Below are 19115 nucleotides of genomic sequence, written 5' to 3'. Positions count from 1 at the left end.
AACTACCTTAAACCCCGTTTTGCAATTTAATCTTAATATCAGATAGATTTAATTTAATACATACATAAATATAGTCACGTATATATCCCTTACGGGGTAGACAGAGCCAATAGTCCAGAAAACGCACATAATCCATACTAATCCATATTTATATATATATATTATAGTTTATAATAGTAGCTCTTACCCGAAGCTCCGCCCGCGTGAATTTAGCGCCATCTAGAAAAGAATACTTACAGGCTTTTCACAAATCCTCGGGCATCATAGTTTTTGCAGGGATAAGAGGTAAGTACCCTATGTCCTTCTCCGTACACTTAATCAATAAAAAATCTAGGGTACCTTTCGTCACAATAAAAGAATAAAGTTCCTGTGGGACTTCCGGAAAACCTTTATTCTTTTGAAGAAGCCGACGAAGCCGCGGGTAAAACATAGTTTACAACAATAATAAAAGGAAACTATTATAAATAAAGCCATAATTGTGCAATTAATGATGAGTCTCAAATTCTTGGCTCCCGCTATGTTTTCTTAGGTACTATAAAAATAAATGGGACTTCCTTGAATATGACTCGTCTAGGAATAAGCGGAATAGTGACATCACTTTTAATTATGTTTCAGGGACAATAAAACACATTTTTATGGAGCATCCTTCCCCTAATAGGTGAATATGATTTTGTATGGGACGTTCGTTTGATATACTGACGTATAAGTTTTTAATTCTCTGTTATATTATTTTTAGTGAGGGTTAAAAAATATTTAAATTTCAATGGTTGCCAATAAAGTCCAATTAAGGTTCGACTGGCAGAGAATGACTTATGGCATTAAATTCACCTTGTGCATAAAGATTAATTAAATTAATAAATAAAAAAAAAAAATCTATTTGCAAATTCCATATGGGAGCGAAGCTGGCTTGCAAGCTAGTAGAAAATAATAAACTTACCAAATCTATTATAAGAGCGCATTCATAAAAGTTAAGACAATATTCCAATTTTCATGGTTCCCAGCATTTACAATTATCAAAAGTAGATAAGAACGGAAAATAAAATAAATGCTTCCTTTTTTTGCTAAACCTTTTTCTAGTTGTTTAATTAAAAAGGAAGGCAGGTCGTTAGATAGCAGAAAATATCTGCAATGTACATTTAGTTAAAATTCAGGCGGCGATGGAATCACGAACTGCGCCACAGAAACAATCTTCGCCGTTTCCAGCGAATGTATTTCCACTTTAAAATTCTTCGCATTTTTCCTTGCCATAAATTTTGCTAATTTTAATCTGTGCTTTTTTAAATATTTTTAAGTACAAAATTTTAAATCGCAAACCTTTTGTTTTTTCTTTCGTACCTAAACAGCAAATTTTATGTTTAAAGACTCAATTTGCAATGGTTCTAGGTTTTTTTAATTAGTTGAATCTCTCTGACCTGGCCTGTAGGCCTTTTGTAGTAGTAGTAGTTCGTATCCCGGCCAGGATATGATGAGAAACGATCTTTAACAAATTGGCTTGGGTCTAGAATGTTTATCTACATATACAAGTATTTATTATAAAATATGTAATAGCATTATAAACTATGGTATCTCATATACTTACTCCGTTTAACTTAATTTGTGTAATTTGTCCCGTATATATTTGTTATTTATTATTATTATTCTTAGTCAAAAAGTTAGTTGGCACAAACCGGTAATAAGATTAAGAAAAAATACTTAAGATACTCTATTGTTATTATATTAAAGGCTAGAATATAATTAATGCGCCGACACTAACCTGTTTAGTTTAGTGCACCGGCACGACAACGGTTTTAAATTCTCACATCAGCAAAAGCGTCGTTAATTTTAGTAGGTACCGTAAAATATCGCAACTTTGTTTTTTTTTTCATACTCAATTTACTTTTAATTATTTACATATTTTATTTTTATAAACTCTTAATAAGGTAATTAAAAAAACAAAGCATATTGTAAGCTAATTTTTAATTAAATTAAATTGTTGTGCTTAAACTGATAGGCTGATCATATCACTAGTAAAAAAATAATGAGTATCTTTGTTGTAAATTGCTTATAATGATTATCAACAGAAATAAAAGAATATTAAGAACTGTAAAATCCACTTCTGCTATAAAACGGTAACTTTATTTATCGCTCTCAATAAAAACGTTACCGGTAAGAAAAACAACACAACATCATAAAATAAACAATTTGTAAGTTTTTTAATGAATTGACTTAAAATATTATTTCTTCACAGGTACTTACGTAATAATTTTACCTATTTTATGTACAACTAAATTAATTACCTAAATATAGTATAACTAAAATATACCAATTTGACTTTTCATTTCTATAAATTATCTTTGGAAATACTGTTTTTTTCCTATCTATTTCAAACCGAGGAATGTTTTCCCGTTATAATGCCTGTAGTCTTATTGTACTCGAATTCTTTGTGATTCTTTGTATTATCTGCTGACGTGCTATTATCCTTCAGAAGACCCTTTTTATCCCTGAAAATTACCAAAGCGTAAATATAACTGTGATGAAAATAATAATATTGTCATATTTATGATATGCGCATTGGAAGATTATCTTTATTTAAAATTGTGATTTTTTTTATGTTAAAATAAAAATACTATTCATGTTACTTATAACATTTTAAAGAATATTTTAATTTTTGTGTTCCTCACGTTGATAGAAAATTACATATATAAAAAGTGACATTTGCTACATATATTTTCTAATACTTTATATATAAATGTACCTTGTCTGTTCGATTTGACTTTTTCTCTTTCTGCTCTTTTTGTAGTAGAAGCTGGCAATCATCCCTTGCTTTTTCCACACGCAGAGTAGAACATCAAGAATAACGAAAGCTATAAATACGATCACAATTGCAATTCCTATGATAGCTCCAGCAGATAAAGTTTTCTTTATTGTAAGTGCTGAAAAGAAAAATAATAATGCTTTATTTATTGATTTAAATTTTATTATAATTTAATTATTAATCAAAACTTTATTGTTATTAAAGTTAATGCTAAATGCATTGTCTAACAGTTTAGCGGACCTCAGGCCCTAAGCTAAATGGCAGAGGATGCAACTGGAAGCACGCCAAGTGAGAGAGCATTATCTAACAGTCAACCTTTGGGTTAAGCAGAGAAATTAAGTTATTCTATGGAATATATAGTTAATTATATATAACTACTTAAACAATGCAGATACAGATCTCCGTATTCATAATATTGTATTTATTTTATAATAAGATAACAATAGTGAGCTGGTGTACTTCAACCCACGTTTCTAAACTTATACAAATTATTATTACACCAAAGCCAAATTTTGCTAATTCGGTTCGAGTTTCAGTTTAAATAGTAACTTGCGCTTATGATTTAAATTAATTTCTTTACATTTACTTACTACTACTACTTTAAAGTTACTTACCTGCGACTGTCACAGTAATGTTTGCTGCCTCAGAAACCCCCACTTGATTGTGGGCTCTCACTTCCACGCAGTATGTGGCATTCGGTTCCAGGACATCAGTGTGGAATTCCATGGTAGACATTACTTTCAGCTCTTTACATGAATCGTTTACTGAGCAGTCCTGAGAGAAATACATAATTTCGAGAAAGAGTATATTTGCTTAGGTAATGAAATATATATTTTAACGAATCACCACGTATGTCCGTGACGAAAAGACACTACGACATACTTTTATTTGTTTGTTTGTATGTTTGTAAACACTTTATTGCACATTGAAATAAATATAACAAATTAAAAGACAGAAGTTGGATTAAGTGGAATATGTACAATGACGGACTTATCCCAATTGGAATTTATATTTATTACACGAGTCAGTCAAGCTAATATGCTTCGCCATTTTATTTATTTTTATGATCTTAAAAGTTTTACTTAAATAATAACAATATGATAACAGAGTATAGTTCGCCATCAAACCAACCTTTATTACTAGGTAACAAAGTATTTTATTAAAAAATTGAATATAATATACCTAAAGCAATAAGTTAAAATTGCATTTCTTAAAGAAAAAATTGCGCACTTACGTAACAATACCGTATCAAGTAGTAATCAATGGTCGCCCCATTGTCCACAGGAGCCGTCCACTTCAGCACTCGATGCTCTGTCGCGTTCACAACTACTGAACTGCTGTCCCAAGTTGGCGCACTTGGAAATGACCTAATAGTAAATAAAAACATGAGTGAGCCTCGAAGTAAGTTCGAGACTTGTGTTACGAGTTACTTACTCAACGATACAATATTTTATAATAAATACTTATATAGATAAACATCCATGATCCAGGCCAATCAGAAAAAGCTCGTTTCTCATCATGTCTTGGCCGGGATTTGAACCCGGACCCGCAGACAAGCGTACTACTGCTGAGCTACAAAGGTTGTCAATAGTAAATGAAGCATTGTGTATGTTGAAAAAAAAATACGGCAACATAGAGGTAAACTAATGAATAAAAAATCAAAGTTTATATTGAGTGGATTACATGAATAAATTAAATTCAACAACAACTCTCCTTAATATTAATGCATAGATAAACACTCCTGTCCCTATTAAAGTTATTGATAATATGTATAATATATAAGGCTTCTACGTAAGAAAAATAGCTTAAGTTTAATCTTTAATTAATAGACATATAAGTTTTCTTTGTAAATACTTTAAATTTAAGTTAAAGCATAAAACTACTCCATATTTTGTTGAATATGTATATGTTTGGCTTTGTCATGAATTTGTTTCATACTTACGGCGCACGAGTTGTGAATACAAACATTGTATTCCATTCTCCAATCCCGACATCGTTTATTGCGGCGAATCGTATATGGTACGTAGTGTTAGGAATTAAATCACTGAGCACAAAACCTTCAGCCTCTCTATCTATACTCCAAGTCCTATTTTGATGGATATCCGTAACATCATAGTTATCGCTTATATCGTACTCTGCAATATATCCAATCACATCGGGACCTTCGTAATTGGTGGGTTTTTGAATGTGAAACATAACTTCTGTTGATCTTATATCACCGACTACCTGAAATTGTATTTTTAGAGTAGCTTCTATTTTTGTCTGAAATTGCATACCAAGTTCTTTTTTCTAAGTTTCAAATTTTTGAATACTCACATTTGTAATGTTGCTTGGAGGAAATCCTTGTTTTAAAAATATAGTCTTCAGTGCTTCACCATATTCATTTCTAGCTAAACATTGAAATGTGCCATAAAAATTGGTTGTATTTGTTAAAGTTATAGCTATATATTGTTCCTGAGACTCTTCCAAATTATGTATCAATTGTTGTATATAATGTAGTTTTTCGGCTGATGCGTTTTCAGGATTAGTTTCGAAACTATAAATAGATATTTTTGTTAGGACACTAATTTATAACTATAGCTAATATACCCGTATGGTTTTTTCGATAAATAGCATTTTTATCACAACTTAGGATCTTATCATCATCCTCTTGAAGACAAAATGTAAAAATAATGAATTATTAATACTTTACCTCCAAGAAAGAATAGCTTTAGGATTGGCGTCATTTATACAACTAAGGGTAATCGTCACATTATCCCAGCCCCACATGATTTCTATATCAGTTTCAAATATTGGCTTGTGCAAGACAGTGAGGTACATTGTGCTTGTTTCAAAGTCAACTGGAAATATTTTATGTACAGGTCAGATAATTATTGCAATGAAATTAATTAATAAGTAAATGTGATACAATAATTACCGTCATTGGTAGCATTGCAAACATAATATCCTTCAACAGATGGTGTCACAGGCATAAACGGCGATGTGATTAAGATTTCATCGGTTATTCCTCTAAAAACAATAATAATGTAGAGAGAAAAATTTCCATAAAATTGAAACGAGTCAACTTTAAAAATATTCCGTACTCAATAACATTAACAATACTTAAGTAATAAAATAAATTATAGACTTTTATAAGAATCCGATATGACCTCCTTAATTCGGGCTAAAAATGAGCTATTTGTTAAATCCGAGCATCACTGAAAGAAAGATTATACCTACTTTGAACCGTTTACATCTTTGCCGATGTATAATATGGACACGTTAGGTTCTGGCCGGCCTTTGGCGTTACATATGATTTGCATTGTAGTTCCTTCAACGGCCGTGGTGTCATTAAATTCTATGATTTCAGGAGGGACGAAAACCTGTGATAATGCGAAATCTATATTTATTTAATGTTCTATAAAATAAGCTCTTTTCTAATATTATTATATTTATAAATAGTAATACTTACCTCAATAGAGATTTTGTTTGAATCGTTTCCAACAATATTGCTTGCTGTACACTGATAGGTACCATGGTCTTCAGCAGTAATATTATCGAATATCAGTCTATTCACTTTAAAGCTAACGTTATCTCCCATTTTATGCTTCTTCTTCGTGGAACTCTAGAAAAAAAGATGATATCTTTAAAAAAATCGTTATTACTCTATTTTTCTATCTGTCTTTAATTATTAAAAACCTTTAAGAATTTCAGTGCTTTTAGTTACAAACAATATCAAATTAAATATAGAATCAACTGTGCTTTAATATAATCGGCATCGAGAAGATACCAGAAAATAGTTGAAAAGAAATAGTGCTCACCACAACGGGCTCATCTATTTGCCAAGTAGTAACAGGTTTGGGCGTCCCTTCAGCTATACATTCCAATATTAAAGTGTCACCTGCTACAACAGTAGTGTGTGGATCAGCGTGAATATCCAAAACTTTAGGTTTTGTAATTACCTGTAAGATCAGTAAAACTAATTACACACTAGGTTAGTTTACTAAGTTATAGGTTACTTTTACTGCATGGAAATCAAGAATTTTTTACACTTTCAAATGGTTTTTTTGGTTCACATTGTCTATGCAACTCTATTGTAAGTTTGATATTTAGACATATCATCCTTACCTTTACATTTATAGACCTGTTAACTTCTGCACCCGTTTCCATATCCGACACAAAGCATACAAAAATTCCTCGATCATCTTCAGTAACATTGTTTATTATAAGTCCGTCTTCCACTTCATTATATTTGTGGCTTTCTTTATTCTGAAACAGTTTTGCAATTAATTTATCTACTCCTTGGTGATATTTTCCTTAACTCGTTATCCACACACGAGCATACATATCATATTCTTTATAGGAGACAAGGAAAAGTCACAAAACTGGAAAGTCACTTTCAGCTCGATGAGAGGTTGCTAACTCATAATCTAGATATTAATATCTTCATTATCTTTTTATATTTTTCGCGTGAAGGGAAGCAGTTAAAACAATTCTTTCCTTGGCTACTAGACCCACAGTCATAGTCATAATAAGACTTACTACTGATTTCTCAAGAAAAATAAATTTCACAAGAATATAACAATAAAGATACAAATTTATACAAACCATTGGCTTCTCCCACCACGTGTAACGTTCTCCAAGCCCACCCCATCCTTCACATTTGATCTTAGAATTGTTTCCTAATACAATCATCTGATCTGCTGGCGTGTTGATTATTTCAAGAGGATCTGAAATGAAAAAAACGTATGAAAATTATTTGTTAAGACTAAATAAGTTATGGGTACAAACGCATGCGTTACATAATTTATTTAGTCATGATGCGAAATTGCAAAAAAAGAAAAACAGAAATATAATAATATTTAAATTATATAACTTTTCTTGTATTAAATTGTAAATATAAAATAGTTATAAATTTTCTTCTATTAGATAGATATATATAAGATATAATAGAAGAAAGTTCTTATTCCTTGCTTCAAATAATTTAAAAATTTTAATTGCCTTGCACAATTCACAATATATTATACTACTATGGATTTCGAAAATGTAGTGTCTAGTTAATGCATTGTCATACTTACTGTAAACTTTCAGCTCAAGTTGTTCTAAAATATTTGGTTTTCCGTTACATTCGCATATACACTTGAATGTACCGATCATAGATATACTCAATTTCTTTATAAACAGACTAAGTATGTTGCCTCGCTGCTCTGTTTCTATGCCTGAATTTGAACCTGGTCTTATGAAAACAAAATCTTATGTTATTTACGGTCACAATTTAATGTCTGAGCCTTAATGAAATGACGAATATTTTCATCTTTTGTCAAAATCTTTATTGGGAAAAGATATTTTTAGTATCTTCGACAAATTCTTCACTTGGAACAGGATCTTACTTGTTATTTGCATGGAACATAAAAAAAAAATGCCGTGTGGTTCCCGGCACCAATACAAAAAGAATAGGACCACTCCATCTCTTTCCCATGGATGTCGTAAAAGGCGACTAAGGGATATGCTTACAAACTTGGGATTCTTTTTTAGGCGATGGGCTAGCAACCTGTCACTAGTTGAATCTCAATTCTATCGTTAAGCCAAATAGCTGAACGTGGCCATTCAGTCTTTTCAAGACTGTTGGCTCTGTCTACCCCGCAAGGGATATAGACGTGACGGTATGTATGTATGTATGTAACATAAAAAGCAAGTAAGTCATCTGTAAAATATTTTAGGATTATATCCCAGGTTTCGCTCCTTTCCTGTGAGATGCCCACAGTCTTGTAAAAGTCTGTGCTTCATCAAAATCGTTTCGAAAGCTTTTGAATGATGTAAATTGCATTTCTGTTTGTATAGAACAAACAGAAATGCTAATATTTTCTGTTCTTACACATGATGATGTCGACACACAAAGACAATATTAAGAAATGTAGACACAGCCTAAACGACACGAACCTTTTAAAATTTTAGATTCCTATTCCTATTATTTATATAAACCTACCGTATTTCAGTATCACCAGGACCAAACCATTTCGGTTTCACTATTTCATTTTCATTACTTGTACAGTAACATTCTTTATAAAGAGCTTCACCCACTGCTTTTCGTTCTTCTGAATATGTTATTTTACCTTCATTGCAAGCCAGAATACCTGTAACAAATGTTATTACTCATATTAATAATTTTTTAAACATACCTCGACTTAATGTAGGCTAATTTTCAGCTTAGATATGAAAGTATTTTAATAAGTTATTTGAAGCCAATTTATAGAACATAAAAAATAGTAATACAAACATGAATGATACAGAAATGGTCCAGCATCAAATTTAATACAATAAAATGTACAAAAACAACGTCAATACAATAAAATATTTGTAACAATAACATCCATCTGAGATTAAAAGATACATCAAAATTGCATTAAATTTTTAACAAGTCTTAAGATCAATCATCAGATCATTCACTTTGTCAGAATATCAGAAGACTTGGATCTTATTAAAGTTAATCAAAGTAAGCGGATTGGAAAGCTTGTAATGTTAAAGTTTTATTTAAGATCATATTATCGGGTCCAAATTCCCGATTGACATGATTAAAACGAGCGGGAATACTTTCGGAAAGTTCTCGAAAGCGGTCCCGTGGGGATGATAGGAAGTTGTAATGAGTTTGTCGGTAACGTTATAATGTTGTTGGATTGTGGTGCAGAATAAAAGGACTACTCAATATCTTTCAAGATCATAAGAGGTGACAAAAACAACTGCAAAAAAAATGGCGTTTAACATTATGATCGAAAATGCGCTAAAATTCTTAAATAGAACCACATCCTAGAATTTGGTTTATTTTATTTCTTAACAAACAACAAAGGTATTTTAGGTCGTACAGTGTTTGGCAGAGAATTCCAAAAAGTGAAATGAAATAATGGCACTCTATATATAAAAAAACATGTTAACGAATTTGTTACTCTTTTTTGAATATAATTTCTGTGGTCTACTCATAAGAGTATAATTTTTTATAGCTACAAAAACACTTAACCATAAAAAAGCGGTTATTATCTGTTTCCAAGAGAAGAATTGAGACAGCAGACATAATTCGATAATATAGTGGCAAAGTGATCAGAAATTGCATGGGATGCTTGGCTTATGCCTTTGTGATCACATAAACTTTTCCTAAATACTGCACGGCTTAAGATATATAATGGTATAGTCACCAGTAGAAAAACATGATTCCCTCTAGTCTATATACAAACCATATGACCAGGAACGATCAAGCTTTCTGCAAGCGACTGTACCATTTACAAAAATGAAGATTTTATTTTTATACTCGTTTTACCAATTTCGACGAAGGCTTTGTGGATCATGAAATTACTAATCGTTTGTAATATTGATAACATAATACGAACGAAGTTTAAATTGGTTTGCAGAGAGGTTGATTTGTAATTACATCAGCATTTGATAAGGTTTAAGCACATGACCGTCAGAGTTAAAATATTATTAGATATCTTTTCCACCCGAATTGTCAGAGTAATCAGTAGATTATGGTGTCGATACTAACATGGGTAACCTTAACAATAAAAAAGATTAGTTAGGCTTAGTGTAAGTTAATTACTATTTATTAGCCTTGATAAAGCTTCTTTGGACTATTACTTGTTATTATTGAAATAAAGTAATCAATATGGTAGCCTTACGAATGCTATTAGATAGGAAGAACTAGTAATGTGCGGTCTAATTAACTAACAACATTTTTTAGGATTCTCTATTTGACGCTTCGTGATATAAAAACATGATTTTATGGTATAAGCAATACCTATCTATTAGAATAACTATTTCCAAGGGTCGGTTTGATATGCCAATCATTCTTTATCAAATAAGTATAAATAACTAAAGTAAGCTCGCGACATTACCTGCGTCCCTTAAACGAAACCGTTCGTCCTGTCGATTTCCGTTCCCGTGGAAATTTGGCAAACCCGTAGATTCTAAATTTCAAACCTCTAGGTCCACCGGTATGGGATATGCGTTGAAACGTCAATCAATGTGCTATATATAAAATATGTCAATCAGTGTTTTAATATATTTAAATGACATAATTTTGTAGAAACCAAAATTATTCTTTGCGGTTGCGATATCAATTCGTTCAGGTACACTATTCCACGAGCGGATATTTAAAAATATTCAACTTCAAAGAGAACTCAGCGTAAAGCAAACAAGTCAGATACCTATATCGTTACGTTACGTTTCTCGGACATAGATCAGTCCGTGAAAGAATATTATATCCTAAGAAGTGAAGGATTCAGTAGTCAGAATACCCATAACTTATTTAATACCAAATCAATTCAAACAATCAACCCAGTAGGTTTATTATATACTTAAAAAATATCTTATGTCATGTAACATGTTTTTTCTTCCTGCTGAAATCCTTTAAATTACAGTCAGGCCTTGGTCTGCTTTTGGTTTTTTTCTAAGACTTACCATGTTTTTGACATAAATAACATCAAAAGTCAAACATCTTGACCCATGCAAGTCCACTCATACCATTCTTTTTATTACCCTCATAAAATAATGACCATCATCTCACCGAGTTTAATGCCAGTAATTGAAGATTAATAAACAAACGGACAGTATGATTTTATAGGCGTGATTCAACTCTCGGCGTGGAAAAATTTAGCTGTGATTTTACTTTAGAATATTTGACTTTGATGGTGTTGAAAAGTTATGCAAGTTAGTTATTTATTACGTTAGGTAAATTTCAACTCTTAAATCTCGAAGTACATTTAAAATATCGATTATTATTATCTTTCTAACTAAGTTCATATATATCTGTCTGACGCTCCAGCACTTCCATTAAAAATGACAACGACATATAAACTTAGGTTAGTCATAATTACAAACAGTCGTATTAAGCACTATTTTATAAATCATAACTATATTTTTTAGACTTACCTAAGGTCAATTTCAAATATGCACAAAAATATTTTAATAGTCTGATTATCTTGTTCAATACTTTACAATACAGTATTACTGATACATAAAAACGATTGTTATGAAGTACATAATATAATCTAAAATTGAATAACCATACTTATATGAACAATGTATTTAAAAAATATACAGCCTCCATTCAGTGTCAGTGTTCAATGACCCTGTCTTTCGTTCTCATACAAGAGTGTTTTATGTCAAAAGCATGTTGATTCAACAAATCTATTTAATAAACTCAGTCTGACAAAATTTGTTTAAATCTTTTAAAGTAACAGATCTATTTAACAAACCTTTAGTTAGCCTGATGTATTAAGTATTCTTAAACACTTTAAAACTTTTGTCAAGTCTTAACTAGATTTATAAAGTACAATTACAGTACAAACAGATTTAATAGATATAATGATTGCATCAATTAAGGTCACGTAGGCAAAATGCATTCCTATTGAAGTGTCCTGTAACATTAGATCACAAAGAGATGACATACCCAAGATAACTGACATCATAGCTATTCTGACTAAATGAGGAGTTTACTTACACGACTATTTTTATCTAAGAGCTTTAAGGCGGCAATGGTAGCTATATTCTATACAAAAATTTACACAATGAGAACTGTTAAAATCATAATTTTTGTGTCGTTGTTTCAAAATTGTGGCATTGCATTTGTTTTTTTATTGTAATTTTTTTTTATTATTTTATAATGTTTTGATTTGCTTCTGATTTATAAGTATTTAGTTCTCGTTTTACCAAGATACCAAAAGCTAGATGACTAAAACACTAGAAGGCAGGACTTTTTTATATTCAATTCAAATGAAATGAAAAATCGCCTAGATATGAGCTTTTTCTTTGAGTCAATAAGATTTTTAGAACTCATCAGACTGAGGAATTAAGTACAAATAACTTTTATTTCTTCTTAATTTCTTAATATTTTTTTTCAACACCATTTCATAATCAGACATCATGTAAAGAACAACTAAATTACAGCTTACAAAATTCAGTGCTCTCAATTTAGACGCCCCTTTAGGTAGAATGTATGATTAAATTTACATCGCTCTACTTCGGAAGTTTAGTGGAATACAAGGTCGAAATGGTTAAAAATATTGCTATTGAACGTGACATACTTTATGTTTTGTGCAGAGAAAGAGTAATTTTGTTGCTTGTGTTTGATAAAATGGGCCTTGGGTACTTCTAGATGTTTTTAGATTTAATTCAATATCACCCTAGGTATGTAAAGTATGTGTAGATATAACTAATGCTACTGGTACCTATAGTATTTTTCGAAAATTAATTGTATTATGGTGGTCAACTAAATACTAGTAAGTGTATACGTAATAAAAAAATACAAATTATTAAATCTAGTTCGCATAGGTACATTTCGTACTAGGTAAACAACATGTTGTTTATAAAAAAGTATTATTATTTTATTTCCAACCAATTTTCAAAATGAATAGAACTCATATAAATAAAAATGGATACACAAAATTTTAGGATATGTACTTAATTAATGGAACAGAAAACTAGTAAAAAAAAGAACAATAAGAAAAGATTTTACTTTAGGCACACGCAAATACAGCAAATAAAAAGCGATGGAATAGTAAATCGTAGGGAACTCCCCCTGAATTATCGGTTCGTTAGTGGAAAGCATTGGTAGGCCTCGATTTAATGTTATTTCTCCCAAGTGTAGGAATTAGCACATGGAAAACATCAGGGGTGGACTGGCAATCTCCTATTTATGGCTACGAAAACCTATTACGTATTGATTTATATTTGAAGTGATGGGAATAGGCCTGTTTTTTGTTCGCAATCTTATGACCACACATTTATAATTAAGCTAATTTAAGTAAGTATCCTTCATTTTAAAAAGGCAATAAAAGGAAAGTAAAGGTTTTTATAAAAGCAATAAAAATCCGGAATTTTTTCCGCTTCCGATACGCTTATATTTTTTATTTTTTAAAAGTGGTTTAAATATTTATTAAAAAATACATTTATTTTAAAAATATTTCAATTAAGTAAATATATCCATACAATTATATGATAAATATCATCAAAAACGTTTTTAAATAGTAGCTAAAAAGTAATTATGATTCATAAATATTATATGGAAATATGAAACCTAACCGCAATAGGTATTGTATATAGGTCTGCCACTAACTGAAGCCAGCCTTGACCTGCTGAGATGGGCAGGCAGATAATTGCTTTGTTATTATAAAATAGTTACCTATTCAATATATTTTTATTTATTTTTCAAAATAATGGAACTATGGTGAAATATCATCAATTATTTTTTACTAATATTGAGTAAAAATGTAAACATTTAACGAGAATACTATAATATAATAATTTTACAGAAACTGTTTCCCATGAGAAGTTGATATTTTGAACATAGTTTTCTTTATTATCAAATGGCACCTAAAGCGAATTTTGATATTTTTCTATATTCAACCATGATTATGAATTGCACAATTTTCGCTTTACAATAGTAACACACCGTGTAGGATTTTTCAAGTTATAAATAGTAAATACACTAGGTTCATACACTTGGGATTCTTCTTTAAGGCAATGGGATAGCAACCTATCACTATTTGAGTCTTAATTTCATCGCTATGCCATATAAGTGAACGTGGTAAAAATGCAATTATACCTATGTTTGTACATAAATACACTAAAAGTATTTTCAAATCTTGGAGAACTGTTTTTTTACGTATAATCTCGTGGGTACATTTAAGCTTGTGTAGGATGTTCCTATTATCATCTTCATAATAATTAAATTAACTGTTAATATTTCAGTAGGCGTGCCCAACCTTCGCCGTGTTTTCACAACATAATTAGGTCTGTTCATTAGCTGCCTAAAACTACTCCGTGCAAACTTATATTATTATTTTATACGAAGGTAAAATAACCTCGCAGTAGTTTTCAGTGCTAAAATTACTTATAATTATGAATGTTATGTTTAGAAAATAATTTACATAAAACACAATTTACAGTCACATAGTGTATGCTAGTTTGCCGTGTGGTTTTAGGCACTTTAGAATAGGAACACTATCTCTTTTCAAAGGATATCGTTAAAAGCGACTAAGAGAATGGCACATTCATCTAGTGCAGCTTTTAAAAGCGCATACACTTAAAGGTTAAGTCATTTAATTTAAGGTTAGGTTGCCTTGTGAAGGTTACGTAGGTAAGACGGAACGAGTAGCTTCAGGTAAAAACCTGACTTACACGATCTAGGATCACGGTCACAAGGCTCACCCCGGGCTTCTCTACAGAAAGGTGAGGTAAGGGTGTTACCGATACTACCAATCGCACAGTAAAATTGTTAGGCAATTTCTTGTGCATTACGTCAGATACTTTTACCACTTGCCTCCATTTAGAATTTCATTTCATTTTCACTACACAAATGTAGATATTTCATTTAATAAAACAATATCCTGTGCTTCCTCGTGCGCCAGACAGACAGAATGTCATTATTCAATTACATTTTTGAAGATGCTGCTTAACTTAAATTGAAGAACAAAACGGAGGAACAGACCGGCTGGGTATGAATGAGATTTAGAAATGCGCTGTTTGAAAATATGTTTGTAACTAAAAAGAAGTACAATTAAGTAAAGTACTTACTTACACATTTGTTAACTAAAATTACAATCTGTACACAGGTTTTTCCATAATGTAATTAAGTAGTAAGGGTTATCTATGTCTAACTACATGTATACGATAAAAAAATGGAATTGAGACTTTAAAAGGATCTCAAGTTTATAAGTTTTTGTTCAATCTTCCCGGAAAGAGAAGCACACATATGTTTTCTTCACATAGAAGCAAGCTAGAAAATATAAACTTTCTTTAAATTTATATTTGTTTTTTCAATTATTTTTTTTAATTGTGGGTAAATTCAATGTAAATATCACTATACTTCTACCTTAATATCGTCATGTCTTTTAGAAACCAACAATCTTTCTGGGGACTAAATTTCAATATCTGACCATAAACCTTCCATAGGATATTTTGTAAATATTCTGAATTCTTATGTAATGGCTGATGCAGCCTCTCAATGACGTACATTAACATCTAATGAATACGTCGGACCACCAGCGGAGAGCATAAATCAATTTAGCGCAACAGAGATTATTGGTTACACATGTTACGATGTTTCTGCACAATTCTCAAGTTTAGGACGCGTTTTATTGATTTGTATAAATCTGAAGGAAGGATGCAGAGATCGTGGCAAGTGAAAAGAGGTAGTCTCTGCCTACCCCTCCGGGAAAGAGGCGTGATTTTATGTATGTATGTATTTATTGATTTGCGCATTAACACAAATACGTTCAATACTTCTTCGGAAAGTGTAAGGAATCATTAAGAGATATTTTTCCGAATATTCTAATAGGATTTGAAAACGGAAAGCTAATTAAGTTTATTAGATCTACACAAAATGCGTAGCAAAATCTAATATATCATTAGTACATCTTTTACGAGTAATTTCGTAATGAGGAGCTGGTGAGGCGTAATTTTCTTAAAATTGCTGGTGGTGAGTTATTATAAACACATTAATAATTCTTCAGTAGGTATACATTCTACATGGCTACTTTGAAGGTAGAAGCGTTTTCCTGTGGCTTCGCTTAAAACAAAATCCACGGAAAAATATGTTGTTTCATCTGGGAAGAAAGCTGGGATGGAATTGGACACAAACACAATGACATAACATTTTCCCAGTTATCTAATAAGTGAAGAAAAACGGCATTTTGCTTACAGTCCTGATCTATCAGACATATCGAATTAATCAAAAGGCCACCTTTGTGTATATTACTCTGAGCCTATATCATCTCCCTTTAATGATTACCTTATGCAATATGGCCGCCTGTTGAGATTCACTCGATTAACTTTAGTTTTAAATTATTATCTTTGTATTTCTTAATGCAATGAAGGAAATTCCATTCATTCACTAAAATAAGTCATTTCAAAACCGCGCGCAGTTCCCAAAATATTCCCTTCACATATGGCCTATTTCCAGCTACCATGAACCATGACATAAATATGACGGCACAAATTTAGGAATTGGTATCATTTAACGAGCTTAACTAGTCGGTGTCCGGCACTTCAATGTTTGATGCACGCCTCATGTTCCATATTAATTGCTGTGGTATGTTTAAGCTTGGAGACAGACATAACATTTATGACAATTTAATAGGAAGATGTTATATCGTTGATGTTAAAAATGTTTGAAGTCAAAGGAATATGGACGTAAAAGTTACAAATGATGAGATAGTATTTCTTTCTTTTATGGCGTAGAAACTTTGACAATACAGAAGCGAGAAATGTTAGGACGGCCTCTAGGGCGTGGTTGCATTGTCGATCATGGATGCTAAACATATATATATATATATAGAACATATGTTTAGCATCCGTGTTAGTGACTCTGATCAGTCGGCTTGGCCTTTCATTGGTGATCTTAATTTGACGTTTTGTTACCGTAGGTAGCCTGGTGTAGAATGGCGCTCTTAGGTAAACTAAAAAAATCTCTCATCTCTGTCTCTGGGTCAGATTCAAAAATACGTTAAGTTCTTCACTTTGTTGCAGAAATTTATACGGTAAAAGATGTTGAAAGACAACAAGTTGTGCAGAGATGTGGTGCTGCATCATTGAAGCTTCATTTAAGCTTGTCAACCACTTTGTCTCTATTTGTTACAATCAGCAGCTTGGGTTTGTAAGTTTGGCCTCTTAGTCATTTTCCCTCCTGTGACTATCAGACGTACAAACTATCACATTGTTTACCTATTACAGTAAGAAAACATCTTGTAAATTTAGGCAACTTAAGACGTTACCTTGATCCAATACGGGTAAGGTTCCCATGAAAAGGTTGTGGAGGTCAGATTAAAAACCTGACTCACCATCCAGGACAATGGTCTTAAGGTGCACCCTTATTCCTCCCCAGAAATGTGAGAATCAAACCGGGACTAACTACTAACACTACTAACTAACGAAGAAGATATCGTTATTGGAGCGCTTCCACTTGATGAATGTGCTTATTCCCTTACTCTCCTTTTACAAAATCCATAGAAAAGTTTCTAAAAATAAGGTCCACACGGCACCGATGCTTTTGAAAATGTTGTTAGGTAAAAAAAATAGACACGATCTCCTAAACAATCTGTCATGATTCTATGAATACAGTGGCGTAATCGTCAATCATTATGGTACAAGTCATTTCAAACAATTGAATCTATGATACGGGTCATAAGGGACTTTAACTGATGCAGTGAATACTCTTTCACATTTTTTTTTAAATTCTTAATAAATTTTCTTTCTTCTTATCTTCTGTTTGTTATTGAAAAAGTACCTATTAATTGGGTTGGTTGTCTGAATAGAAAGGTATTGGGTATGATTCTGTAAATTTCATTTTGTAAATATGATTGGGTAAGTTAATACTAAATATATACTTTTTACAAAAATAAGATATATTTATCTTGATAAAATATAAATAAAAAATGTAATTAACCATAAAACAATCAAAAGTGGAAAATTCCAGACGAAATGTGGCAATAAAATTCATGACCCAGTCAAAAATAGCGCGACAAAACTCGACTGCAACCGTTTGTAATCGCAGTAGTTAGCGCGTTCGACATTATAGTAAAACTGAAAATTTGTTATATTAAAATTATTGTTGTTATAACTATTGTTTATATTAAAAAGTAAATACAAAAAAAGTCGCTGGGTAAGGGAATAAAACAGAATAGCTATAATTACATCGGCGACAAAATGATATTATGTTTAAATGGAATACTACGCAAAATATAAACATGAAATCCATTTCTTCGCTAAAATAAACAAACACTTCAACATAAATAAACAATTAAAAATAAAATACGTATTGGTACTCACCCATAATGAACAAACAGAAAACTGCCAAAATTGAAATAAAATTCCTCTTCAACATGATTAAATTTAAAATGAGAACACAAAACTTAAATTTGGAACTAATTATAATATATTCTATGGCATTCTAGTTTCGCGGCATTTAAATTCAAATAAGTTTGGAATATGGAGGTTACACGCGGGATAATCGATTTGTTCGGTAATGTTGGCTGCTAAACAAAACACAACGCAACTGACGTTTGAATCCTGTGCCTCTTGCTGACACTGTGTTTGAAACGGAACGCATAAAGCGAAGTGTAAACATCACTCTTATTTTTAGATCCGTATCCATAGTTAGCTAGAATGTCATTATTTTTAATGAGCTGGAGATTTATGACGAAAAGATTGACAAATTGGTGTTTTTGTTGAAGAAACTAACGTTGTTGCTATTTACCTACTAATAATTCATGTAAAATCTTATAAGATTTATTTTGGTTTTATTCGCTTAAGGCATGTCATTGATAGACACATCAATTAGGTACTTGGACGACCACTC

At 31.4% G+C, this 19115-nt stretch overlaps 1 protein-coding gene across 2 annotated transcripts; it reads right to left on the bottom strand.

The window, feature by feature from the left end:
• Positions 1 to 1983: 1983 nt before the first annotated feature.
• Positions 1984 to 18833, bottom strand: LOC106138362 (fasciclin-2). Of its 2 annotated transcripts, none has more exons than XM_013339491.2 (16): positions 18587 to 18833; positions 8760 to 8907; positions 7852 to 8009; positions 7382 to 7503; positions 6902 to 7042; positions 6595 to 6735; positions 6246 to 6398; positions 6014 to 6156; positions 5712 to 5803; positions 5487 to 5634; positions 5111 to 5330; positions 4737 to 5020; positions 4029 to 4161; positions 3409 to 3568; positions 2735 to 2912; positions 1984 to 2480 (listed from the first exon to the last, which is right to left on the bottom strand). In XM_013339491.2, the coding sequence occupies exons 1-16, from the start codon at positions 18639 to 18641 to the stop codon at positions 2363 to 2365; spliced, it is 2394 nt and encodes a 797-aa protein (XP_013194945.2). In that variant the 5' UTR covers positions 18642 to 18833; the 3' UTR covers positions 1984 to 2362. The 2 variants fall into 2 exon arrangements, with proteins under 2 accessions (XP_013194945.2, XP_060804156.1); XM_060948173.1 differs by having other exon boundaries at positions 7852 to 8004.
• Positions 18834 to 19115: the final 282 nt, after the last annotated feature.

The sequence above is a fragment of the Amyelois transitella genome, chromosome 15 (genome assembly GCF_032362555.1).
Source record: "Amyelois transitella isolate CPQ chromosome 15, ilAmyTran1.1, whole genome shotgun sequence".
In the NCBI taxonomy this organism is placed as follows: Eukaryota; Metazoa; Arthropoda; class Insecta; order Lepidoptera; family Pyralidae; genus Amyelois; species Amyelois transitella.
The sequence above is the reverse complement of the archived record's forward strand: the minus strand, read 5'-3'. Positions and strand labels throughout refer to the sequence as shown.

Coding starts and splice junctions, on each gene's coding strand:
- LOC106138362 (XM_013339491.2), bottom strand. CDS start 18,641: ATGTTGAAGAGGAATTTTATTTCAATTTTGGCAGTTTTCTGTTTGTTC. Junction 5,804..6,013: donor AAAGATGTAAACGGTTCAAA/GTAGGTATAATC, acceptor TATTGTTTTTAG/AGGAATAACCGATGAAATCT. Junction 2,913..3,408: donor CATTACTGTGACAGTCGCAG/GTAAGTAACTTT, acceptor TTTTCTTTTCAG/CACTTACAATAAAGAAAACT.